A 27184-nucleotide genomic window follows, 5' to 3' on the forward strand; every position below is an offset into this window, starting at 1 on the left:
AATGTTTAGAGGTCTCCTCAGGGCCACCGCGGGTGAGATTTTGGAGAAAAGCCGCCTCCTGGACTGAGCCCCTTGTTGATCTTCATTACTCTGCTCCCAGCGTGACTTCTTCACTTCACGACCGGCTTCTGGGCTTTGCCTCGAGGTGGATTTTCGCAGTGGCTCCCGTGGGGTCTAGGGTGCCGCGTTCTCCGCAGGGTGGCTAATCGGGTGCTTCAGTTCCGGTGGGAATCTGAGCGGCGTGTCCGGGCCCGGGTGGGGCGCACGTGCACCCCGAGGCCTCCTGGAGTCGCAGCCGCGCATTTGGCCCGAGTGGACCCACGCTCGGTCACCGGAGCACGTGGGGAAAGGGGATGTCGGTTTTCCATGATTAAAACTTGTGTTTGTACCAAGGAAGTCAAGGGATGGTCCGACGTGCTGCAGGGAGGAGGGTTCCCGAAAGAGAGAGAGGGAGAGAGAGGGAGAGAGAGGGAGAGAGCAGATGGAGGGAAGAGGGAAGGAGAGAAGGAGGGAGTGGGGAGTGGGGAGCGGCGAGGGGGGAGGGAGGGAGGGAGGGGCGGGAGAAGCCCCTCTTCCCGCAGCCCTGGGAAGTGTGGGTGTCGGGACCAGAGGAGCCCCAAGGCCAGGGAGGCCCACGTCCGAGCCGCAGGGGCTGCCACGTGTCATTGGAGCTGTGGGTTTGGCTCTTACTGGTTTGCAGTGTTGCTCGTATTTAATTTCATAGTTTATGGTTGAACAAAAGCTATAAACATAAGGTGTTTGTATCTAGTTTTATGTTTGAACATGTTTGAGTAACATAACCTGGAACAACTTAAGTCAACACTGGGGGAAGGAGAACTTTTTCCATCAGAAGGGATTTGTATGTTTCTCAAGTTGTAGGAAACTGTAGGATTTCTTTTCAAAAGTTCTCCTTACTGCCACTTTTTTATTATTCTCCCACGAATATGTAACTTCAGCGGCTTTCTCTTTTTAGTGATATGTACTTGTACCAAGTAATACCTGTCCCAGCTTCTGTGGACAGGCTTGTTTTCTTTTGCTGTTGCTTTTAGGGTTGGGTTTCAGGAGGGGCTGACAGTCACACTCACACACACACTCACGCGCTCACACTCACACACCCTCACATGCACACACACACACTTGCACATACTCACACACTCACACTTACTCACACGTGCACCGACTTACATACACATACACACATGCACACCCTCACATACACACTCATGCTCTCACACTCACACATACACCCTCACACATACACACCCACTCTTGCACAAACTTACTCAGCACACTTACATACACACACACTTGCACCGACTTGCACACACTCATGCTCTCACACTCACATACACACTCATGCTCACATTCACAACCCTCACATGTACATACCCACACACACACACACACACACACTCATGCTCTCACACTCACATGTTCACACATGCACACTCACATACGCACCCTCAGTTGCATGGACTCACACTCACACACTCACACTCACACAGCAGGGCAGCCTGAGGGAGGGAGCCAGGTGGGTGGAGAGAGCCTGGGGACGGGGTGCTGTCCTGGGAGAGGGGCGCAGGGGAGCGGCAGCATCTGGTTTGGACGCCGTCGCTGGGGAGGTGTGTTGGTGAGGCCAGAACACCCAGCGAAGTGGCTTGAAGCCCGAGAGCACGGGGGCCGCCCCCATGGCCTGCACGGCTCCCGTGTGGCACCAGGGAGACCCTCCCCCAGAAGCCTCAGCGGGGTCTCCTTGAGCCCCCCTGCCCGGGCTGTGCACCAGCTGCCTGGAGGTGGGGTGAGTCGGGGCATCTTCCCATCTTTAGTGGGAGGTGGGGTGTGGGCACACGTGGCCGAGCTGCTGCTGCCTGAGGGGTCCAGGGCTCCTGAGTTGGCCCTGTGGTTTGGGGTGAACTGGGTATAGTTTGAGGTGAACAGGGCTGTGGTTTGGGGTGACCTGGCCATGGTTCGGGGCAAACCGGGCTATGGTTCAGAATGAACCAGGAGTGGTTTGGGGTGAACTGCTCTGTGGTTTGGGGTGAACTGGGCGTGGTTTGGGGTGAACAGAGCCATCGTTTGGGGTGAACTGGGCACAGTTCGGGGCAAACCAGGCTATGGTTCGGAGCGAACCAGGAGTGGTTTGGGGCGAACTGCTCTGTGGTTTGGGGTGAACAGAGCCATCATTTGGGGTGAACTGGGCATGGTTTGGGGCAAACCGGGCTATGGTTCGGAGTGAACCGGGAGTGGTTTGGGGTGGACCAGGTGTGGTTTGGGGTGAACTGCTTGTGGTTTGGGGTGAACCGGGCTGGCATGGGTGCTGGGCCGTTGTGGGGGCAGGGGCCTGCTCCCCGGGTCCTGGGACTAGGCCTAAAGCGGGGGTCACTGGTGGCCTCGGGAGCAATCAGGAGGCTGTGCTACGCAGGATCTGCTGCCACTGAGTCCCCTGGGGGTTGTCTTGCTGAATGTGGGGTCAGGCTTCCCAGAAATTCCCGTTTCAAGAGGTGAACACACAGTTTGTATCTAAAGTGAAATCTCCTGAATTTCAAATATTTTAAGTTTTTTAAAAAGTCTGGGAGGGGGGTGGAAGGAGTGCAAATAGAAACGCCAGCGCGTGCGGGGCGGGATGTGGCCGGGGCCTGGCGCGCAGCGGGGCGGGTCTCTCCAGCCCGCACTCCCTCACTCCCTCACTCCCCTGGAAGCTGCCTGTCTGGAAGACGCAGCTCGCAGGGAGGTTGGTGCCGCCCCGGGGCCGGGAGAGGAGCGAGGGTGAACGCGGCCTGCCCATCCTTCCATCGGGCACTTGTCCGTCCCCACAGCCCGGAAGGCCTGCGTCCCATCAGCGGCTCCCTCCGCCGTCGCTTGATTGTGGGCATCTCCCGGAGCTGCCCCGTCCGGCCACCAGCCTCGACGTGATCTGCAGGGCCCCCTCCCTGGCTGGCTCCCTGGCACGTGCCCGTGCTTCGCCCCCCTCGTGCAGGACGTGCGGTTTGGATGGGGCGTGGGTTCGAGTCCCAGCCCCACCATGTCCTGGCTCGGTGGCCCCAATGCCTTGCTTCACCTCCCAGGCCTCGGTTTCCTCGTCTGAGTGATGGGATGATTCTGTTCCTACCCCAGGGAGTCCTGAGGGTCGGGGGAGCCTAGAGCACAGCTGACTGACCCCTGGCACGTGTCCGAGTATTGAGGGAAGGAGTGGACAGCACTGGTCTGTCCTCAGGAGGTGTCCCCTGACCCTCGTGTCGGAGGTCTCAGCCTTCCACTTGCTCCTCGCCACCCCCACGGCCACCTGCAGCTCTGCATCTGGAGGGGAAGCCCCTGGAGGGCAGGGGGTCCTCGTCCGTCATCTCAGTGCCTGCACCAGCGCCGAGGGTGGGCCGTGCACACAGCAGGCACTTCCCAAATGCGGTGGAACATGGGAGCAAACCGCCAGGAAGCACTTCAGTTTCCAGTCTGGAGGAGACATTGAAGAGGATGGTCAAATTCCATCCAATTTTACCTAAAAAAAGACCACTCGGTTCAGGGCAGGTGTGGGGACTCTTCGCTGGGTCTAGGTCACTGCTCCAGACCGTCCCTTCCTCCTGGACCAAAGCTCGGATCCATGTCCCAGCCCCGAATCACCCACAGGCCTTGTGCACGCTGCCCGGCTGGTTGGTGGGCTGATTCCAATGCCCTTCTGCCCCTTTGCTTTGCTTTCCTGCTCTCTCTCTCCCTCTTTCTTGCTCTCTCTCCCTCTCTCTCCAGAGGATCGATAGAGATGCTCCTCAATCCCTTGTCTTCCCCTGTTGGGACATCCAGGCTGTGAGAGACGTGAACGTTAAAATGCTGGTGGAGAATGTTCCTTTGGTCTTCTCTTCGCCCTCCCTCCCAGTGACCCCTGAGCTGCCCTTCTGGAACCTGGTGCTGCCAGATTTAGCAAATAGCAATGCAGGATGCCCAGCTGGATGTATATTCCACATGAACAGTGTGTCCCGTGTGGTATTTGGGTGTCTACCTGTTAGCTGGGTGTCCTGTGCTTTATTTTATCCGGCGCCCGACGGGACCCCTTGGCCAGCCCTGCACCCAGGAGCAACCCCAGTCAGCTCGAGGCTCTGTGGTCGTGGCCTGATGCGCGTCACGATTTTGAGCTCAGGCCCCACGTTCCATTTTGCACGATGCCAGCCGGGGCTCCTTGGAGCCTGCGTAGGGGCTGCAGTGTGACGTGTCCTGCCTCCCGGAGAGAACCCACCGCGCCACGCGGGGCAAACCCGAGCGTCACTGCTGCAGAACCGGCACTGTCGGCGGCTTCCCTCAGAGGCCGTGCTCTGTGCCAGGCGGCCTTGCTGCTCCCGCCTGGGGCCACCCACCCCTTCCCTACCGGGGTCCCCGGGCCTGATCCTGCGGCACGCGCGCTTGTCGGACGTCGTGAGCAAAGCGCCGCTGTCCCGGGCAGGAGTCGGTGAAGGGGGTGGAGGGACACTGATTGCTTCACGGAAGCCCTGGAAAGCGTCTCACCTAGAAATAGCTTCTACTGATGTTGTAACCAGTGTCGGGTAGTTGCGTGATGCTCTCGTCGTGTTATAAATGGCGTGTGACGCCGTCCCTCCGCCCCACTGCTTAGACGCGTGGTTTCCAAACGCCCTGACGCCTCCTGCGGAGGGAACGTCATCAGAAGAAAAGAGCATTTTCCTCCTGACCACCCCGAGGAGCTGGTGCCCTGGGCGCCTCGCTGGGGCCTCGGTGAGCAGGCAGAGGGGAATAGGGAGCTCACATCTGGGGCTGGGGTCCCCGTGTGCGCCCATCCGGCAGCAACCACGGACACCACCCACAGCACGTGGAAGGCTAGAGCAGTGCACGCTGTCTCCGGAAAATCTGTGTGAGATTCAAAACACCAGGAAAACGAGCTGCTTCTAGGCTCATTTTAAATAATGAGGGCTCTGCTAGAGCTAAAACTTTCTATATGCATAAAAATGTGACGCATTTCCTGGTTTGGGAATCTCTATAGCTACACAAGACCCCTCTTTTGGGGGAAGCTGGGTGGCAGCAGCATGGAACCTTACTAGTTTTGCAACATTGTGTGTATCTATAGCACTTTTAAAATAAAAAGTTTTAAAATTATGTGTATATGAGTGTCTATTTATACATTTAATGTTCTATGCATACATTTTTACATATAAATATGATTATTACATGGTTCATTCAGGAGCACATCCATGAGGTGCAGAGGTGGATCCTCATGTGTGCTCGGTCTAGATGATGATGGCTGTGTCTTGCCCCCCACCCCCATCCCCCAGCCATCTATCCAGTAAAGTTCTGGGTCTCGAACCCGTAATTCCCAAACCCCATGGCAGCCGAGAGATTCGATCATTTGTAATCATTCAGTAAGGAGGGGATGACATCAGCTGTAGAAAACAAACATACCTTTCAATTCCATGTCTCGTGATTTAGAAAAACACAAAAATGTCAAAAGCAGAGAGCAAAAAGCAAAGAAAAAGAAAGCAGAATCCAAAATGAGTGATCTGCATTTGTGATTTAAGCCAGAACCCAATTTATCTATCTTTTGGTTAAGTTAGGAAACTGAACCTGATTATGATGTAACTTTAATTCTAGTCAGTTAATTTCCCTTTTTCCCTTGTATATCACTAGCAGTGTGTGGTTTACACACTTATTTTGTAAAGCAGCAGCCGTAAAAAATGTTCATGTCCTTTGACTGTAATGGCATGATTCTCAAACCCGCTGGACGTAACACATGCATTTTATAATAAATGTTCTGCAATGCCCCTTTACTATCCTGGAATGAAATCATGGGTAACACAACCTGTCTAAAGATACAGCTTTGAGGATTCAAGACAATACTTCAAGAAAATGAAAGAAGTTCAGAAACAACAGCGAGGTGTCCTGTAAGAAGCACAGTGGCGTGGCCGTCATCACGAGGCCGTCTACACTCGGAAGCACCGGGCAGCCGCGGCTGCAGGCGGAGGCCCAGGCTCGTGCCCGGCCAGGCCGGGGACATGGCAGGTGGCGGGAGAGGAGAGAACAACCAAGTCGCTCTGCACCAGCTCACAGGACCCCAGCCCGGAGCAGGTGCTGCGGACCCTCTCGCTTCCAGCGACGGGGAGGGCGGGAGCTGCAGAGCCCTGATGAGTGGCCCTGGCCTGGGCAGGACACTGTTCTCGGCCGCTGCTGCCTGTGCTTGGTGCCACAGCAGGTGAAGCCCCTGGCAAAACGCCTCGGCTGCTCTCCGGCATCCCCTGGAGAGAAGGTGGTCCTGTGCAGGAACCCCAGCATCAGTCGAGCTCATGGGAACTGATGCTCAGGTAACAGTCCAAAAAGGGCAATGCCATATGTTATAGCTTAACATACTGTTGTCCCAGTATGTTAATATAAAGGTTATTAATAATCATGTAAAGTTGGAATCAACCAACTATCCAACAGAATGGAAATGTTTAATTAGCTGTGACTTATCCTATTATACAGCCATGGAATAGGTAAATAGACTCCTACACAGCACTGTGAGCTAGGCGCCCCTTATATGACGTTTTATATGGTCTGTATGAAAACATGCACGTTTGTGAGACCAGGAAAGGAGTCTCTGAAACCGACAGTTGTGTGGGAATGAACGAGTTGCTGACTGCGGGGTGACGGGCTGAACAGCAGCTGTGAGCTGGCTAGGGACCCCATGGTGGGCTGTGGGCCCCTGTGGTACTGCCTGGGCCCGGCTGTGGGCTCGGAGGACAGCCGGTCCATGCGGGAGCTGCCTGCCAGCTGGGCCCCGTCTCCAGCAGGCGAGCCCTGGAAATCCTTGACACGGCTGGAAAAGAATGCAGAATTACTGCTCCCAGTCCTGACTCCAAAGCAGCTGTGAGTGGGGTGCTGGAGATTTTTTATGTGTACTTTCCAGTTGACTGCAGAATGTGAGGCCAAAAAGATGCAGGCCAGCCATGGGTTTCATCTGCGGTGTCACCTCAGATTGGCCGGGTGGGGCCGGGCCCTTGGCCTGCGACGGTGGCTTTAGGGAAGGTGGCCAGTTGGGGGTGGGAGTGATGGCCGAGCCCACACACTCGCCAGGTGGAACCAAGGCCCCCGGGAGGCCGGGCCGCACTGTCGGCTCCTTCCCAGGAATTTGCTAGAGCCAGAGACCTTCTGGCTGTGCCTTTAAATGCTCCGTCATCTTCCCTGTGTTTGAGACCTGGCTGACAGTGACAATCCCTCGCGCAGGGTGTGGTGTGGGAACTGCTAGCTCAGCGCTGCAGACGGCACCAAGAGGGACCCCCGCTGGGCCTGCTCGGCAGCTGGGCCACGGCCCTGGGCGACACGCTGAGAACCAGGTGCGTGTGCCCCAGCCGAGCTGCTCTGGCCTTCGGGGTCTCGTGACTGAGCCTGAGGTGCGGAGCCTTGGGTGCCACAGTTCACTCTCGCTGGAGTTTTTATTGAGTAATATTTGATCCATGCAGAAGTATAGGAAGGTACCTGTGCAGTCTCCATGCATGCACCCCGTCCCCGACAAGAGCTGAAGCCCGGCTCCCCCTTTCCGTCTCTCCTGCTCCCTGTCCACCCTCCAAGCACTTTGTGGGTTTTGATCCTCACGAAAACCCCACAAGCTTGATGCTGTAGTTATGAGGAGACTGAGGCACGGGGGTTAACTATGTTGCCCGAGGATCCACAGCAAATGAGTGGCAGAGCTGGGATTTGAGCTCAGATCTGTGCTTTTGGTTGCTTTTATTGATATTTTTCAGATTGTCTTTACGCTTTATGAATAAGACATCATGTACGTGATAAACGGTGACTTCCTGTCTTCACTAAATATCTTGTTTCTGAGATTCATCCAGGTTGTTGGGTGCGGCCGAGGAGCCACTCCCTTGGCTCGAGGTGCCCGGTTCTGTGCGGACACCGCCCTGACGCACGCGTCCTGGTCTTTAACGCGAGTGCACGTTTGGACGGGGTCTGGTTTTTTAAATGTATTTTGCACAAAGCCGTTATGAACAGTCTTGTGTGTGTTTTCTGGGGAGCACGTGCCCGAGTTCCTTCACACTTGGTGAGCAGGACCCTAGTGGGAAACACTCTGCGTCGCCGCGGCCCCACCCGCCCGGGGTCTCCCCGCACACGCGGCGAGCCCAGTGTTCCCCGGGACGATGCTGCCTGTGCGTCCGGGTGGGCTCTGGCTGACTTTATTTTGCTTTTTAAAAATACGGATTTCAGTCCTTCAGGCTGATTTTCTGACCCATTAGTGGTTCGCGATCAGTTGTTTGAGAAGCACTTGTCTAGCACGTGTGTTACCGGGAGCGGAATTCCTGTGCTGGGCGGAGGTGAGGAGCCAAATGGCTACACGTTTACACTCCACCCTGCGGAGCCCTAGCTCACCAACACATGGTAGTATCAGACTTAATTTTTGTTGATCTAATATAAAACATCACCTCTCTCTGGATGTCGTGCTGCCTTTTCCCGATGGCGTTGAGGTGGAGCTTTCTTCACATGCTTATTTGCCGTTTGTGTTTCTCCTGGGAAATGCCTGTTCATGGCCTTTGCCAGTTTTTCTATTGTGTTTTCTATTGATATTCTTATTGATTGTCTGGGGTTCTTTGTCCTTTAACCTTTGTTGGTATAGATGATACAACCATCTTCTCCATGTCTGCGGCTTGTCTTATATTGTGTGGTGTCTTGTGTGATGGACATAAGTCCTTACATTATAATTGAATTTATCAGTCTTTCTTTTATGGAAAACACCTTCTACATCTTGTCTCTTCTGCGGTCATACGACACACGTTTTTTTTTTTTTAGTTTGAGAGTTTCACCTTTCACATTGGAGTCTTTACTCCTTTCTAAATGTTTGCCTGTGGTGCGAGGAAGGGGCCCAGTTTCGTTCTCCCTTCGGTGTTGGCTGCTGTTCCACGCTGTTTGCTGAATTCACCATCCTGCCCAGTGGTCCGGCGTTTATTAAATCTCCGTGTGCCTGGAGACCACTTGGGGCCTTTCTCGTTCCCGGTCTGTTTGTACATCCTTGGTCCAACATGAAGCTATCGTTACCCTTGCTTCATGAGAAGTCTTTACACGTTCAGAGCTGTGTCAGCTTTTCTGGATGCTTTGTACTTCCCATAGACAGTTTAGAATCAATTTGTCAGGTTCCTCAAGACATTGAAAAATAAATAAATAAAAAAGCCCCTGCTGGAATTTTCTTTGACAGTGTATTAAGTCTACAGATTGATTTTGCAGAAAAATTGAAATATTTATAAAACTGATTCTTCCTCCCAAAGATTTTAATCTTTCAAGTGTTTTCCAAGGCTTTATATTTTTCTCCATACACCTTGTACATCTTTTGATAGATTTGTTAACTAGGTACTTAATAATTTTTATTTTTGTAAAGTGTATTTTTTTAATTATGCTTTTTGGTTTCTGATTTAAAGGCAGTTTGCTTTTGTATATAAATCTTACATCCTGCCACTTAAAAATTTTTTTTCTTGTAATGTTTCTATAGATTCTTTGGGGTTTTCTTCATAGACAATCATATCATCTGCAAATAATGATATTTTAATTTCTTCCTTTCCAATTGTTAATCCTTTTATTCTTTGCATGAGGTTGGACCTCCAATAGAGCTTGAATATAAGGAGTCCTAGAGGATGTTCTTTTGTCTTAATTTTGCTTTTAAAGAGAATTAGTTTTAATGTTTCAGTATTTTAAAAAATATTTACTGAAGTGTTTGATAGACACACTTTATTTTGTATGGTATTTAAACATATTTTTGTTATTACTGTATGATGAATTTTATCGAATGATTTTTTGGTATTGGAATTATCTTATGGTATTTCTTCTTTGTTCTGTTAATTTGATAAATAACCTCTGTAGGTCTAATGTTAAACTATTCTTGCATGCCTGAGAAACATCTAATTTTGTTATGATTAAATGATGTATTGCGGTCGGGGTTACTGCTTCTGGGGGGAGGGGCGGCCGGTAGCTGAGCCCTCAGCTCTCGGGGCTGCTTAAAGGGTACCGGCGGCGGGGGCTCTTTCCCGGAGGCGAGGGGGAGGCGGAGGACTTGGCCGGGTCCTCGGCGGGAGGCGTGCAAGGTGTGGAGGGCGGCGATAAGGACAAGACACTCTTCATCCAGTAGGAGTATGCGCCAAAGAGATTTATTCAGGGGTGATTACAGGTTATATAGGCTGGTAAGAAGGGTAGGGCTGGAAAAGAGGTGAAGTAGCCTTAAATGGCAATACTGAAGGAAGAGGGGCTAGGATTGGTTCTGAGAGGACGCAGGAGCCGTTGCAGCGGGCGGGGGTTGTTCTGGCCACGGTGCATGCGCGCTGGCGGTGGCAGGAGTGGCCTTGGCACAAGGGAGTGTGTGGGCAAGATAAGGAAGTGAGGAAAGGGCGGTTGGGAGAAAGGCGGTTTCCTCCGGCAAGCCTCCCCTGCCCGTGACATTTTGGGTGAGGAAAAGGGAGCTGCCCTGACCTCGCTCCTCAGGCTCGGGGGGGCTGCAGAGGGCACTAACGCCCGTACCTACTACCCTCCCCAGGGGGTGATATCAGGTCCCCTGGCCCAGGCCTGGTAAGTCGAGGCACAAGCTCAGCTACCCGCAATTCCCCTTTCTTTTCTAATTAGAGGAAGAGGCTTTACCGGAGAGGCCCGCTAAGGGTGAGGGAAGGGGGAGGTCAGGGAAGGGAAAAAGGGGCTGACGGTGGCTCGGTGAGGCTGGAGCTTAGTGTTGGTGTGGTGCCCGGGCGCTTGACAATGGCTTCGCTGCAGCGGGCTGGGCGAAGGTGAGGGGTTTAAAGTTCAGGGGTTCAGAGAAACTGGAACTCGAGGCGAGAGCGATGTTCAGGTGATTGAGAAGGGCCTCGCGGTCGACGGGTTGACCGGTGGCGTTGAGGTCGCGAAGGGTTGGCTGTCATCTTGGAGTGGGGGGCGTCAGAGGTGGCGAGTCGCTGATACTGGATTTGCACGAACGAGGAAAAAATGGCATCCGTTTGTTTCCTTACAAGCTGGACAATTTTGCGGATGAGGCAGGGTCCTAAGATGAGAGCTAGAATAATTATTAATAGGGGGCCAAGAAAAGGAAGGATGTATGGGAGGATGGGAGTGAAAAAACTGGACCAATAACTGGTGGCTTCACGATCTCTTTTACGCTTTTCCAGTCCTTCTCGGACTCTTTTCAGGCTGTCCTCGACGAGACCTGTGGAATTGGCATATACACAGCACTCTTCTCCTAGGGCAGCGCAGAGGCCTCCTTCTTTGAGGAGGAGAAGGTCGAGACCTCGGCGGTTTTGGAGCACGACCTCAGAGAGGGAATTGACAGAATTTTTAAGATGGGAAATAGCGTTCTGTAGGTGACGAATGTCTTCGTCAACAGCCGCCCTGAGGTGAGTTAGGGCGGAGTCTTGACTGGCTAGTGCAGCGATTCCGGTGCCAGCGCCGGCAAGACCTAGGAGGGAGGCAATTGTGAGGACGGTGATGGGCTCTCGCTTTTGTAGAAGGGCAGGAGCTGCAGTTCTTTCCAGACGGAGGAAGAAGTCTTCTTCGCTGTGGTATAAGACCCTAGGGATAAGGACAATTAGGAGGCAAGTTTCTTTATATTTACTGATGATATTCGTGCTGAGACAGGGGGTAAGTCCTGTAGAGGAGCAGAGCCATTGGGAGGAGTTATGAGGAATGAGAAATTTTGCCGAGCTGCTGGGAGATGAGTAGCTGGCACAGGCAGTGAGGTCGGGAGAGTTACTGGAGTGAGGGCGGACGCACTTTCCTGTATAGGAGACTGAATGAAAGGTCAGGGGGACGGCAGAGGTATTCCAATTGCATTCCAAGGGGCTGTCCTCTGTGCTTTCTGAAAAGGAGAGGTTGGAGGCAACGGGCTCGTACAGTGAGGAAGAGGTGGAGAGGCAGAGCCAGCAGGAGGAGGTAAAATTGGGGTTGGAGGAGTTCACTGAGGCAAAGGCGGCTTGGATGAGGCTGAGGAGGGGAGAGGAATAACGAGAAGGGGGCAGAGGAAGCTGGGGTGGTGGTGTTTGAGATGTAGTTGAAGTGCGTTTAGTTGGAACTAAGTTGCGGCTGGAGAGCTGTGGAAAAAGGGGGTTAATGACTTTATTGGGACCTATGCCAGAGGGTGTTTTTAAAGCAGTATTTTGGCATGGTTGGCTTACAGCCTCCTTTTTTATCAAAATAAGGGAACTTGGGTTGGCTCCTTCCAAATAGATTCTGAAGCCCCAGGTTTGGCCGAGTAACCAGGAGGGATCAGTGGGGAGCTGCACTGTAAGATTAAGATGTGTGCAGGATCCCTCGCTTTCTTGGCCGAGCCAGTTAACTGTAGGGAGTTTGCACCCTGTAGGGGCCCACTTTAAGGTAAGGTAATGATTAGGAACAGGAGGCTTCCAATTAGTGGCTAATGTTTCACACCCCCAGTATGCACAGTAGTACTCGTTGGGGGAATTACAGTACGATTTTCCAGGATTTGAGGATGGGCACATGTAATATTGGGCCTGGGGATTACTTACCTTTCGAGCGCAGGTTTCTTCGACTCTGGAGACAAAGGTGGTGAAAGGCTTACTCGGCTCCTGGAAGAGCTTGGTGAATTTATTAGGCCAACAGGTAGAGCAGTTGGCAAACGCTCGTAAGGCGATTTTCCAAAGGATAGGCCAAAAGGTGGCAGGTGCATTAATATAGGCAGATGCATTTATAAACGCTCCAGTGCCCAAATAGGCTTCGGGGGGATGATAGACTCCAATGGCTGCGTCTTGCTCACTTTGCTTAGCTGCTTCTGCCTGGAAGTGAGCACGCCAGTCAACAAACTGACCGGGGTTAAAAATTGAACGGGCAAGCGAGGCCCAGTCTTGGGGGAGGCAATAGTTCATGGCGAGATCCTGCAGTATTTGGGAAGCATATGGGCTACCTAACCCGTCCTCCTTGACGGCCCTGCGAAGCTGCTTGATAGTATCTAAGTCAATGGGATACCAGTCATGCGGTTTCTGTGGGGTGGGGGCAAGCTTAAGAGGAAAGCAGCGAAAAGCACGAGAGAAAGGAGGACGCGCTTGCAGAGGGCTTGGCGCGGGAGTGGGGGTAGGGGCAGCGTTGCTTCAAGGGTTGCCTTGAGGTGCAGAAGGCAGCCAGGGGTTGTTAGTCGGCAGGGTGGAAGCGGCGGCAGCTGCCGGTAGCGGCTCCGAGGGGGAGCTCGCTGAAGGGGGAGGCGGGAGTGAGAGGCCCCAAGCGTCGCAAGATGGCGGCGCGGTAGGCGTGGCTAAGACACAAGATGGTGGATCAGCCCCGCCCTGTGAAAGGGCGGGGTTCAAGGCACAAGATGGCGGACTAGCTCCGCCCTGTGGAAGGGCGGGGTTCAAGGCACAAGATGGTGGACTAGCTCCGCCCTGTGGAAGGGCGGGGTAAAGCGTATGTGGTTTCCGGCCCAGCTTAGGGCTGATGTCATCGCCGGAGCACTTCCTCCCCTCGATGGAAGAAGAAGGAGGAAGTTCGCCATCTTGGCGTGGCGCAGTGTTATTTTGCTTTTTGGGAGTCACCTCGAGCGCGTTGTTAATCTGCTCGACTAAGGACTCCGTGTCCGAGTCATGATTTGAATTAGTATCGCTATCTGAATCTGTTGGCTGGGTTGATAGGGCCTCCTTGGATTTAACGGGGCCTCGATCAGGGGGGGAGGGAGCCTTGAAGGCAGGAGCGGATGGTTATCAGAGTGGGGAGCAAGCCGGGAGGGAAGCGCTTGCTCTCATGTTCCATGGCGTTGGTGACTCGATCAATAAGACGATCATAAATAACAGGGTCCCAAAGATGGCAAGTGGTGAGCCATGGGTTAAAGGGCAGCAGGAGGTCCCAGTATATCTGCAGCTGCCGGACAGACACTTTACAGCGATGCGTGTCTAGGAGACCAGCCAGAGCACGAACTTGAGGTGCCTGGCATGTAGATAGATGATTACCCATAGCTGAGGGGAGAGGAGGGGGAGCTGTTTACCGAGCAGAGAGAATGAGATAAACCGTGGCCTTGAGGCCGAAGGAGACGGCAAGAGCGGAAAGCAGTGCCCTTTGGCAACGGGAGCAGTCGGGGGGGGGCGGTTGCAAAGAGGCACACGGCGCCAAATGAGGAAAAAAAGATACAAAGAACCACAGCAAAGTAATGGAGGGGAAGAGGGAGAGCGTTAGGAGGAACGGGGGTCATAGAAGTGCGCATACAAGAGGACGAAGAGAGCTCTCCTTGGCGCACACTCCCACCGGACGAAGAGAGCGTGGGGGAAGGGAGGAGCGGCTTCGGAGCAAGGAACCTCCCACGGCTCCGGAAGCGGCGAAGGAGAGGCGGCCCTTACCTTGCAGGCGAGGAAACGGGAAGCTGGAGAGGCGTCCGGGCAAGCGGGCGACCTGCCGAACTGTTGTGTGGAGACATTCCTCACACGGGGCACCAGTTGCGGTCGGGGTTACTGCTTCTGGGGGGAGGGGCGGCCGGTAGCTGAGCCCTCAGCTCTCGGGGCTGCTTAAAGGGTACCGGCGGCGGGGGCTCTTTCCCGGAGGCGAGGGGGAGGCGGAGGACTTGGCCGGGTCCTCGGCGGGAGGCGTGCAAGGTGTGGAGGGCGGCGATAAGGACAAGACACTCTTCATCCAGTAGGAGTATGCGCCAAAGAGATTTATTCAGGGGTGATTACAGGTTATATAGGCTGGTAAGAAGGGTAGGGCTGGAAAAGAGGTGAAGTAGCCTTAAATGGCAATACTGAAGGAAGAGGGGCTAGGATTGGTTCTGAGAGGACGCAGGAGCCGTTGCAGCGGGCGGGGGTTGTTCTGGCCACGGTGCATGCGCGCTGGCGGTGGCAGGAGTGGCCTTGGCACAAGGGAGTGTGTGGGCAAGATAAGGAAGTGAGGAAAGGGCGGTGGTGGAGAAAGGCGGTTTCCTCCGGCAAGCCTCCCCTGCCCGTGACATTTTGGGTGAGGAAAAGGGAGCTGCCCTGACCTCGCTCCTCAGGCTCGGGGGGGCTGCAGAGGGCACTAACGCCCGTACCTACTACCCTCCCCAGGGGGTGATATCAGGTCCCCTGGCCCAGGCCTGGTAAGTCGAGGCACAAGCTCAGCTACCCGCAATGTATCAGTTTAATATTTTCCTGGGTTTGGCTTGCTAGTATTTTTAAGGGGTTTTGTGTACTTTTTGGCTTATTATTTTCCCTTGGTTTCCGTATCAGAGTTACATTGTCTCGGTAGAGTTGTTTGGGGATTTGTTTCTCATTCTGTGGAAGAATTTGATAAGTTTGGAATTATGTGTTATTGAGAACTATCTGGGCCTGGGGGAATATTTTAAACTACTGATTCAATTAATTGAAGTATTTTAAGAATAGACTTTGTCTTTCTCCTTATGTCAGTTTTGGTAAATTGAATTTTTCTAGGAATTTATCCCTTTGGTTTTGAATTTATTGATGTAAAGTTTTGCCTCCTGTTCTCTAATTATCTTTTTAACTTTTGCTGGATCTGTCGTTATGTCCCACTTGTCATTCCTGAAACTGTTTCTTGTGTCTTCTCTCTTTTTTGCCATTGTCGCTTCGTCTCACCAGAGATTTGTCTAGCTCATTACAGTTTTTCAGTCAACCCAGACTCCCCTTTGTGGGTCAGCTCCGTGGTGCCTTTGCTGTCTGTTTCATTCCTACTGCTATTGCTCGTAAATTTATTGTCTCCTTTCATTCAACTTTCGGGGGACTCATCATGTTTTACTTTAAAGTTTTTCTTATTTGGAAGCCAATTGTAGATCTCTATAACCCAAATGTTCTGATCTAATTTCCAATGAAACTGTTCATCTGAAGAAGTGTCATCTTACAGCCCTCTCTGAGCAGCGTGGAGAGGGCGGTCAGCGATGGCGAGGCCTTTCAGTATCCCTGGGCGTGCAGCGAAGGGAAGAAATCGCCCTCTGTCCTTTTGCTTTTATTTTTATTTTCTGATGCTTCTTAGGTTCCTGTTTTTTTAAACTGCCACCCATGGAAGAGCTCCACATCCCAGGAATGTTTCTCTCTGAATTTTCATGTCTCAGTTTCTCCTTGCCTGCTCTGCAGTGTCAGTGCCTCTTTTTAATATTTCTGGTCCCGAGTAGGCATTTTAAAGTACTGATAGCTCCTCCCCTAATTTATCATTTTGAAAAATTCTGACATGTAAGCAGTTGAGAGATGGTATAACAAACACCCCGTGTAAAGTACACCCACCTAAAGCCCCTAATTCTTAGCATTTTGACACTTTTTACTCTCTTTTCTTTTGATGAATCATTTCAAAGTAAGTTACCAAAACAATGATCCGCTTCCCCTAATTACTTCAGCATATATCTCAGAGATGAGGATAGTTTTCACTCATAAGAAAATTCATAATAATTCCCTAGTATTATCCATTTAAAAATGTATAATTGCCCCGTAAATGTCTATTATAGCTACTTTTAAAATCCAGAATCTGATCAAAATTCACACATTGCATTTGCTTGTCGGTTCTCTTTAGTCTCTCTCAACCCAGACTAGTCCCTGCCTTCGCTTTCAACAACATCGGCTGCTTCTGAGGAATCTAAGCTAAGTGCCTTCTAGAACATCTCATATTCTGGATTTGTCTGATGCTCCCTCCTGTTAGATTTGTGCCAGACATTTGTGGTAACCGCCTCTTGGTGATGCTGTTTGCATCTCGTCTGGTGCAGAAAATCAGGTTGCCCCTTTCATGCACTGGTTGTACAAGGACATTTCCCCTTTTGTAAGCAAAACACAATTTACTGGGCAATAACTTTGGTACTTTTGATACTTTTTAAATGTCTTACCTTCATAACCATCTACTAAATGGTTTTAGTCTCTGTTAACAGTTACTTGCTAGTGCTATCACTCTTTCTTCTGTAAAGGAAAACTTTTCTTTAACCTCTTTTACTCTCACTTCTCTTCTTAGTAGCACTGAATTATAATATAATATCTTCATTCTTTTTGTGATGCTCAGACTTCCAAAATTTGCCCTTTCAAACAAATTCCTCACGTATCTTTTTGAAAAAAAAATCACTGTTCTTTAAACACTTCTTGCTTTCTGGCACAACATATGTCAGGCTGATGTTTTGCTCTCCCTGTCCCAGACACACCTCTCAAATCCCACCTGATTTCTGTGTGGGGAATGTGTTTAGAAACCAAGATCTGCCTTGGAACTGCTCACTGGGACAGGGTGTCATTGCTTCTTGGCCCTTATAAATCATAAATTCATGCTGATATTGTCAGTTCGAATAGAATATTTACTAGGTTTCTCTTCCCTTGTTTTATTTTATGTTTGCATCTCTTTTCTCTTACCTAAAAAAAAATCAGGTTTCTAGTAGCATCAATTTATTTACTTTAAATTGCATTATCCTAATGTATATGTAAAATAATTTCTGAATCTTAATACAAAGTATACTACTACTGGTAAACTTGTCAAATAAATTTTTAAGATTTCTTTGAAGTTGCTTTCCTCTTTGTAGTATGTCCCACTAAAACTGTACAGTAAGAGTACAGCTGTCAAAAGGTTTTTTAATTCTTATCTTTCCTGTGATTGTGCTTTCTGTTTGGTACATTTAGGTTTGTTTCTGTTTTTATTCAATTTTAGGGAATTTCCACCCTTTAAGAATAATTATATATTTGAATTTGACAAACATTTATATGGTTTGAAAGCCAATATTCTGTAAAAACAAAACAAGACAGAAATCTCACTCTCCTTCCTATTTCCGCCATCCCGTTCTCATACCCCATTTGGAATTCGCTTTTCTTTAGTTTCTGGGTTTGTCATTTCAGTGTGTTTTTGCAGAAAGAATAATAGTTGTATAACTATTCATTCACGCTCCCCATTCCATCTTACACGAAAGAGAGCAAATTAAATACACCCTGTTACTCCTTGCTTTATTCATTTTACAGCATCCCCAGAAGTCTTCCCATATCGGTGACACTTACCTGAGACTTGTCACAGCCACGTGGCGCTGCAGGGTCACAGCTTCCCCGGCCAGTCTCCTACGGGTGGGCATTTCCGCCGTTTATGATCTATTATAGCCCCCCAGGCACACTGTGTTTTGCATTTGTGCAGGTGCAGCGTCGGATAACTCCTCCCGTGGGATGGTTGGGCCAAGATGAATGAGTATGTGATTTTATTAGCTATCACCCACTTCTTTTTCTTACTGCTTACTAGGATGCCTGCCTCGTTTACTTTTCTCATATGGGTATTTAAGGCTATGTATCTTCTTCCTAATTATTGCTCCACCAGTTTGTTAGTTTTATATATTCTTCTTTCTTATATGATTATACCACATTCCGTAATTGTTCTGTTATTCTTCAATTCTAAGTACGCAGGCGGGGGTGCAGGTGGGCGGGGGTGCAGGCGGGTGGGGGTAGATGGTGGGCGGGGGTGCAGGCGGGTGGGGGTAGATGGTGGGCGGGGGTGCAGGCGGGTGGGGGTAGATGGTGGGCAGAGGTGCAGGCGGGTGGGGGTAGATGGTGGGCGGGGGTGCAGGCGGGTGGGGTGCAGGTGGGCTGGGGGTGCTTCTCAGTAGCCTGACTCAGAGTGGCCTCCTGCCCGGGAGGCAGAAACTTCCGGAGAGCTTGCTGCCTGTAGCTGAGCATGAAGCAGAGCTGGCAGGGCTGGGGTGAGCGTGGGGCAGGAGGGCTCCCACTTCCGCGTGTCCTGGATGTCCTCCTGCTAGGATTGCCGGGGGGAGCAGGGAAAGGCGGAGGGATCGAGGTGCATGTGCAGCGGGGGCAGTGGCGGCTGTAATGACCCCCGCAGCTGGTTTGCCCTGGGACGGGGTCCAGTGTGTGCTCCTCTCCCGCCTTTAGGGACATGCTGTGGACCCCAGGGTCAGGGCCGGGGTCAGGCAGGGTGGACCCCACAAGAAGCATCTCCATCCTCCTAGGAAACTTGTTCCCAAACTGGCTGCAATTCACCCCTTGCATTTCTTCTCCGGACAGCAGAATAGGGCTTGTTTCCATCGTTTTGAAAGCAGGCCACACTCTCACCCATATGCAAATCTGTTTTCCCAGCAAATTTTCCAGAATAGATCTGAGATATGCCAAAGGCACGATTCCAATTGTAAATATTTGGAAGGTTCCAGCCCATTTATTTTTGTCTAGTTATTAACCTGAAAAGCAGTCTTCATCTCTCTCCCACACATCCAGGTTTTACTGATCCCATCTGCCTGTGTCTGTCCGCTGAGGCTCCCAGGCCACATGGCTCTGAGTTTCAGGGGAAGGAACGCCTTTGTATCCGACGTGCTGTTGGCACACGCCGCGGGCCGGGTGCTCTCCCACCGGGGTGGCTAAGAAGTGACCGGGCCCTCGGCCGCTCAGGGCTTTGCCCAGCAGAGCAGGCGGGATGGCAATGTCCCGGGAATCCCGGGGGAGTACCCGCTAGCAGGCGCCCTGGAGAAGGTGCCCGGAACCCCCCCAAGCGGGCTTCCCCTCGTTTGGATTTTGGGATGATGGTACTGAATGTCCCAGCCCCAGAAAGCTTCCAGGAGTCCAGGCCGGGGGGCGGGGGGCCCGGCAGGGAGGGGAGCCCAGGAGGGCAGTGGCTCCCAGAGGGGCTGTCCCCGGCGTGGGACGCAGCTGCCTCCTGCCCTCTCTGGTCCCAGCGGGTGCTGCCCCGACCCCGACCCCCAGGGGGTCTGCCCCTCATGCCCCTGCTGCTCCCTGCAGCCCATGGGCCCCTTGGAGGCCGGGGCATCAAGGGAAGTGGAGAATCTGCACTGCAATTGAATGCATGTTGCATTGTGAAAATTGCCAAGGAGCCAGCAAAGTTGAAAGAATTGCACAGTGGAAACTCATGTACCTGCATTTAGAGTCCACCATTAGCATGTTCCTGAACCTGATCCCACACCTTCACCCACCGACCCGTCAATTCACCGTGTCTTTCTGTTGCTCTTGGAGTAAACTGCAGACATCGCACACTTCCCCCCAAATACTTCAGCATGAGATCTCCAACTAGAGTCCGGTATTTACTTAAAGTTTTTTTCTTTTTCTTTAAAATTTACAATGAAATGCACTGATTTTAAGTGTCCATCCCCTGAGCTTTGACAAATGCGTACGCTGTGTAATCAAACTCTACTCAAGGAAAAGCTCCTCCCCATCACTCCAGAAAGTTCCCTCGTGTCCCTCCCAGTGAGGCCCTTCCACTGCCACCCCAGACACAGCCACTCTCCTGGCTTTTACCGATGCAGACAAGTTGTACCCTTCCGGAATTTCATGCACACAGAACCTACAGTGTGGTCTCTGGGTGGCTGGCTTGTTAACTCGGCGTTTGGGATTCGTTTGTTTGTTGTGTGTGTTTTTGTTTCTTTTTGTTGCTGAGTAGTCCTCTATCTTATGGCTCCACCAGGTTTGTTTTCCGTTCTCCTCTTGGTGGGCAGGTGTCTGGGTTGTCTACACTTGATCCCCCTGAGAGAGGAACCGCCTTGAAGATTCCCACACGAGCCTCCCTGGGGTGCTTTTGTTTCCCGCCGGCAAGCGTGGGAGTGGAAGTGCTGGGCCAGGCAGTGAGTGTCCGTTTACTTTTATGAGAAGTGGTGTGGCTTTTTTCCAAAGAGGTTTTGCCGTTTTGCACGCTTCCAACAAGCGTGAGAGCTCTGGTTGCACACTTCCTGGTCAGGCTTGATGTCGTCAGTGTCTTTAATTGCAGTCGTTCCAGGGGTACCTCGTGCTGCTCATCGTGGCTCCCGTTGGCGTTTGTCTTGATGACTGATGACGTCCATTTGAGCTTCATCTAAATTTTATTTTAAATTTGGGGTCATTGTAATTCCCTTGTGCAAGATGTGCGCCTTTGGCGATATTCTGGTTTTTAAGGGGCCGCCACACTGGGGGAGACCCTGGAGCTGCATCAGCCTGGCTCCCGGCAAATCCTCAGAGGCTGGGGGCGAGGCCCACCTCCCACAGCCCACGCAGTTCACAGCCTCAGCGGACAAACGTTCTCTGCGACAAATACCTCAAGAAAGGTAATTTCCAGAAACAGTATTCACAGCCTTCGGGTTTCCAGCCACAGACCCTGGAATGGCTGAAACACACTTTTCAGCAATTATGAAAGTCCTTCACCCTTTCGTTAAGTAGCTGAGACGTCAGCCTCCTGATGACCAGATTCAGAGTGTTGATATAATTTGGATTTCCTGGTAATTGGCACGTGGATATTCCCTCGTCCCCGTCTTCCCCGTCTAAGGAAGACAGCCGCTAAGCAGGCCCTGGCGTCCGTGAGAGCACTGTGCAGTCTCTCCTGAAGGTTCCTCCTGGCCTCTAAATAAACCACAGCTCTTAGAGAGGTTTTCAATTTTAATTCAGAGGAATCTGAGCTCTTCGGATCTTATAAAAATGTTCTTCCCCAGGATGTAGCAGTAGAGGGGAGGGAGGGCAGGGTGGTGGGGGCTGGGGGCAGCCAACGTGGGCGTTCACCCCGTGACTGTTACCAGATTCTAAAGACAGATGTGTCATGAGGGGCGAAAGTGGCCCAAAAGGCAGAGGCGTGATGGACGGCGTGCGGGTTCGGAGGGGCCGTGGGTGTGTGAGCCTGCCCTGCCTCAGTCCCTCACTCCTCTGTGCCTCAGTTTCTCCATGTGGACGGTGGGAAAGTCACCACCCCTGTGGACCGCTCCAGCCTGCCCTCGCCCCCATGCCTCTCTTTGCCCTCTGAGGTCCTTTCCCCTTAAACACTTGTGTCCCCCAAGACAGAACCCGAGACCCCCACGTTCACCTGTGTGGTCTTGGACAAGTTACAGAATCTTCCTGAGTTTCATTCAGTTTCTGGAACTATAAATTGGAATAATTATTACTGAGATTGTTTAATAATTCACAAAAGTACTTAGCATGCTTCCTGATACATAATGTACGTGAAAAACATTATTCATTGGCAAATACTTTGTGAGAAGTGTATTTGATTATTTTCCTATCTAACATAAATATGAATTGTCCAACAATGGTTAAGTAAATTAATATAAACCCACTTGATGGAAATTATATTGCTGTTAACGAAGAAAGACTATGTAAGTCTTGAAAACTACTTATAATAAGTAGTAAATGAAAAAAACATCTGAAAACCAAATTATCTCTATACCACAAGGACGACCACATAGAAGAAACTCGAGGCCCAAACCCCTCAGAAAAGAAGCCCCTGAGATGGTGCGAGAGATTATGTAGACTTCCTCTACCTTTCTATGGGAAGAAAATGCTTCTTGAAAAAAGAAAACCCTGTTTCTTTCAAATAAAATTTTTTGGAGAGGCCAAATAGTAATGATGACTCCTGTGCTTTTCCGTCAGTTTCCTGGCCTTGAACACGGACATGGTTGGAGATCTCGTCTTTCTGTTGAAAGCTGTGAATTTTTGTGAACAAGTTCTGCAGCAGGGTTTGGTGGCCAGAATTTATGACAAGGTAAAGACACGTTGCATTCTGTTTCCCTCGTGGCGTGCGGTGAAGGTGTCCTTGCGGGTGAGCTCTCCTCCAGGTGCACCTGGGATGTCTGGTGTCTGCACTGCTGCGGGCATTTGCATTTTCAGCGCTGCTTGCTTTAGGGGCCAGATGCCACTGTTCGGCCCCTGATGGGGTCTTTTAAAACTCCACCTGCAAGTGTGATCTGGCTGCTGTGGGACCTGATGAGTGGAGTCACTTTTAGCCCTTGACGGAATTGAAAAATCATTGCTCTGTATATGGATAAGCAACATATTCTTCTCTGGAAAAAAAAAGTGCTTTGAACACACATAAAAATCCACCACTAGGTTAACTTGAGAGGCACTCTTCCTGTTTTTTATTACTTACCCATGAAGCTCTGCAATAAACATAAAATCTTGTATCAGCCTTGGTAGAAATCTAGAGAGAAGATTGGTTGGTTTCCTATGAAGAGAAAGATTGTTTAAGGTGAAGGAACTGGGACTTGAGGTGGCTTTGAGGATTCCCCAAGATCTCCAGATGGCAAATAATGCTCAGATTGAGAGACGGCTTTAGAGAAAGGTGAAATCCAGGGCAGTTTCAGAAATGCACGGTCGAAGGGTAGAGCCTTAGATAAAGTAAAATCCTTGAAGAGCCAAGAAAGTCCTTCTAGAGAGAGTCGGGGGATGTACTGTGGATGTTCCCAGTCAAACTCTGGGGCTTCTAGGAAGCTTGGGGAGCTCTCCTTCCGCCTTCCCAGCACCTCAAGGCAGAGAATGGCCTGTGAGTGTGGTTTTATCTCATGGGCTGACCCCCCTCAAACAGTCACAGGAAACCAACAAAATGCTCGGGAGGGACATGTCGGTGCACGCCGCTGGGCTGGAAGGTACAGAGACAAAAAGAAGACAATCTGTGGGCCACCCGGCTTCCACAGCAGGGAGCGGCCGAGAAAGCCAGCCAGCTGCAGAGACATGGTCCCTTCCGGAGAAAGGACGGGCGCCTCGGAGGACAGGCCAGGAGCCTACAGGGTGGATCCAGCGGCCCGGAGACTAACTCCTGGGCTGGGATAGAACTGGGTCCTGATGAGGAGCTCTTGGTGTTTGCCCAGGTGGGTTTCAGATTTGCGATGGACTACTGACCCTACGTTCCTCCCGTTTATAGATAACAAAAGCGTAAATAGCAGTGATACTTCTGGAGCCATCGTGGGATAGTGGGTGTATGGTGGACACATTGTCTCTTTAGTGAACAGCCCTTCAAATTGAGAGGAACTGTTCTTAAGGAATGACAGCTGAGTAGCTTAGCTGCACCTAGACCTGATTTAAATAATGAGACTTTTTTTTTAATTTTAAATAATTTCAAACATATGGGACAGTTGCAAAAATAATACAAACTCCGTACAGAAAACTCCAACATACCCCCTACGAGGTACCCTGCCCCTTGTACCTCCATGTGTGTGTTCTAAGAACAAGGATCTTCAACTTTATGTAATCATCTTAAGTTTAATTATCAAGTTCAGGAAATTTAACTTTGCCATAAAGCTGACAGTGTATACTCCAATTTTTTCATATGCCCCAGTTCTATAATTTTGGACATTTTTTCCTCTATTATAAGATGTAGTCCAGGATCATGCGTTGCCTTTAGTTGTTATTTATTCCCTCTCTCCCTCCCTCCCTCTCTCTCTCTCACTTGTGGTAATATATTAACAAGGTGAACATTCCCGCCGACTTACTGTGGGATAAATCACACTCACAATGTCGTGCTACCCTCTCCACCATCTGTTACCGGAACTTGTCCATCACCCCAAACAGAAACCCTGCACCCTTTGTGCATTAACTCCCAGTTCTCCCTTCTCTCCCACCCCGGGTACTCTGGACTCTACTTTCTGTCAATGAATTTGCCTAGTCTAGATTTTCCATATATGCGGAATCATGTGATATCTGTCTCTTTGTGTCACACTTGTTTCGCTCTACATGATGTCTTCATGGTTCATCCATGTAGTAGCATCTGTCGGAACTCCATTCCTTTTTATGGCCGAACAATATTCCGTTGTACGTATAGACCGCATTTTATTTATCCACTCATCTGCTGATGGACATTTGGGTGCTTCCACATTTTGGTTATTATGAAATATGCTGCTATGAATGTTGGTGCATAAATATCTGTTCAAGGCCCTGATTTCAGTTCTTTGGGGTATGTACTTAGAAGTGGGATTCCTGGGTCATATGGTAGCTCTATGTTCAACTTTTTGAGGAACAACCAAACTGTTTTCCACAGCAGCTGCACCATTTTACATTCCTACCAACAATATACCAAAGTTACAGTTTCTCCGCATCCTCCTCAGCACTTGTTATTTTGTGTTTTTTTAATAATGGCCATTTCTCTGGGTGTGAGATGATATTTCATTGTGATTTTGATTTGCAGTTCCCTAATGGCTAATGATGTTGAGCATCTTTTCTTGTGCTTGTTGGCCGTTTGTAAATCTTCTTTGGAGAAATGGTCTATTCAAGTCCTTTACCCAATTTTTGTGGTGAACTTTTTATTTCTTTCAGTACATATATTTGCCATATTTTCCTTGTGGTAACTATGGGACTTAAATTTAACATCCTAAATATGTAACGATGTCATTTGGTTTAATACCAAATTCACTTCAATAGCATACACGCTATGTTCCTATACCCTTTGTCCCCCCAACCTTAATGTAGCTCTTAAGGCAAATAACACATTTATACCTTGTAAGTCCAAAACCACTGACTTATCATTACTTTTTAAGTATTTGTATTTTAGATTCTGTAAGAAGTAAAAAGTGGGGTTACAAACTCATATTTCCATAGCACTGGCATTTATATTTACTCATGTGCTAACCTTTACCAGAGATCTTTATTTCTTCATGCGACGTCAACCTATTATCTACTGTACTTTCCATTCGACCTAAAGAACTCCCTTTGGTGTCTTTTGTAGGGCCGGACTAGTGGTGACAAACTCCTCAGCTTTTGTTGTCTGGGAATGTCTTTATCTTTTAACCACTCCCTCATTTTTTGAAAGAGAGTTTTGCTAGGTATAGAATTTGGGAGTGGCAATTTTTTGCTTTCAGTACTTTAAATACGCCATCCCACTGCCTTTTTGCATCCATGGATTCCTGTGAGAAACTGACATTTAATCTTATTGCAGCTCCCTTGTATATGACATGTAGCTTCTTTCTTGTGGCTTTAAGATTTCTCTCTTTATCTTTGGAATCCAAGAGTTTGATTATGATATGTCTTGGTGTTTAACCTGTTTTGAAGTTCATTGAGCTTCTTGGATGTGTATATTCATGTCTTTTATTAAACTTAGGACATTTTCAGCCATTAGTGTTTTGACTATTTTTTCTGCTCCTTTCTCTCTTTATGTGTATTGTTACACTTGATAGTGTCCCATAGTTCTCTCAGACTGCTTATTTTCTTCTTTCTTTTCTCTTTCTGCTCCTTGGAGTGAATAATTTCAATTGGCTTATCTTCCAGTTCACTGGTTCTCTCTTCTGACAGCTCCAATATTTTGCTAAACCCCTCTAGGGAATTTTTTTGGTTCTGTTACTGTGGTCTTCAGTTCCTTTTCATGATTTCTGCCTTTTTGTTGGCATTCTCTTTATGTTCATCTGCTATTTTCCTGATTTCCTTTAGTTCTTTGTGCATGTTTTACTTTAGCACTTTGAGCATATTTATGACCATTTAAAAAAGTATATTTGTCTGGTCTTCTTCATTGATGGTTTCTAGCTCTTTATCCTGCTCCTCCACACAATCATAATTTTCTGTTTTTTTTTTTTGTATGTTTTGTAATCTTTTGTTTCAACCTGGACATTTTGATATTTAATGTGTTTTTTTTCCCTGAAAATTAGACACTGTAGTGTCTGTTCCTTAAGCTTGTATCCAGCTAGTGTTATGACAGAAATTTCCTTGAATGCCAGGAGGCAACATAAAGAAGAAGAAAAAGAAGCCGCCTTTCCCGGTCTTTGCAGGTCGCCTGGCTGAGTGCTCTCCGTCAGAGCTTAGTGGTCCTAAGAATAAGTTTAGACGATAGACTGAGACAAAAGTAAGAGACCTTCCCTGTCTGTTCTGTGCATGCGTCTTGTCCTGGGCGTGCACATGTGGCCCTAGGACTCCCCCCATTTATAGGAGTCCGAATGTCACCTTTCCCGCAGGAGACAGGGTCCCTCACAGATCTGGGAGCTGCACGATGTGTCCCACGGCCAGGAAACACTTGTGCTGGGCAGCTCCACTTTGCGTGCTCTCCTGTGTTCTGTGGGAGCACTCTGGGAGGTGTCTCTCCACACAGGGCAGTTCTGGACAGCGAGCCTGCGAGGGGTGCCCTGGCTCTGTCCTTCAGGCTGTCACCAGATGGGTCGGCACAGACATACATGCTCCTAGTACATGACCCTGCTCCGTCCGGAACCAGATCTGAGGGCCACACTGGGATGCTGGCCAGCTCCCTGCAGAGATGGGTGAGGATGGGGGCAGCAGGGGCGCCACGAGATCCTACCACCTTGAAGTTGCCTTTCCTCGTCCAGCGTCGCTGTCTCACTGCTGTCCTCTCGCTGTTGCCTGGAGCTTTGAAATCCGTGGCTAAGAACATGACTGCACAGTGTTCTGAAGCTTCTAGTGTTTCAGTTATCGACAGTGCCACACGAATATTCCTAACAAGATGCACTTTTTGGGCTTTACGTACTGCCCAATGATTTTCTAGGAATGTTGAACCAAATTGTACCTCCCCGGCACCATTTCAGAGTACACAGTTCTCAACCCTCATTGTGCCAACATTTTATTCCTACGACTCTTGAATTTTGTCTTCCAGGTCTGGGTATCTACTGTCCTCTTTTTATATCTCTGTTGTGTTAGTGTTAGGTATAGTC

General features: G+C 49.9%; 1 protein-coding gene across 1 annotated transcript in view; it reads left to right on the top strand.

The window, feature by feature from the left end:
• Positions 1-27184, top strand: part of ACOXL (acyl-CoA oxidase like) — a 283084-nt gene that overhangs the window by 183622 nt on the left and 72278 nt on the right. Inside the window, 2 exon segments of the mRNA XM_037806647.1 lie at positions 7192-7301; positions 22197-22308. Of these exon segments, the coding sequence (XP_037662575.1) occupies positions 7192-7301; positions 22197-22308 (222 nt within the window).

Source organism: Choloepus didactylus, chromosome 17, assembly GCF_015220235.1.
Source record: "Choloepus didactylus isolate mChoDid1 chromosome 17, mChoDid1.pri, whole genome shotgun sequence".
In the NCBI taxonomy this organism is placed as follows: Eukaryota; Metazoa; Chordata; class Mammalia; order Pilosa; family Megalonychidae; genus Choloepus; species Choloepus didactylus.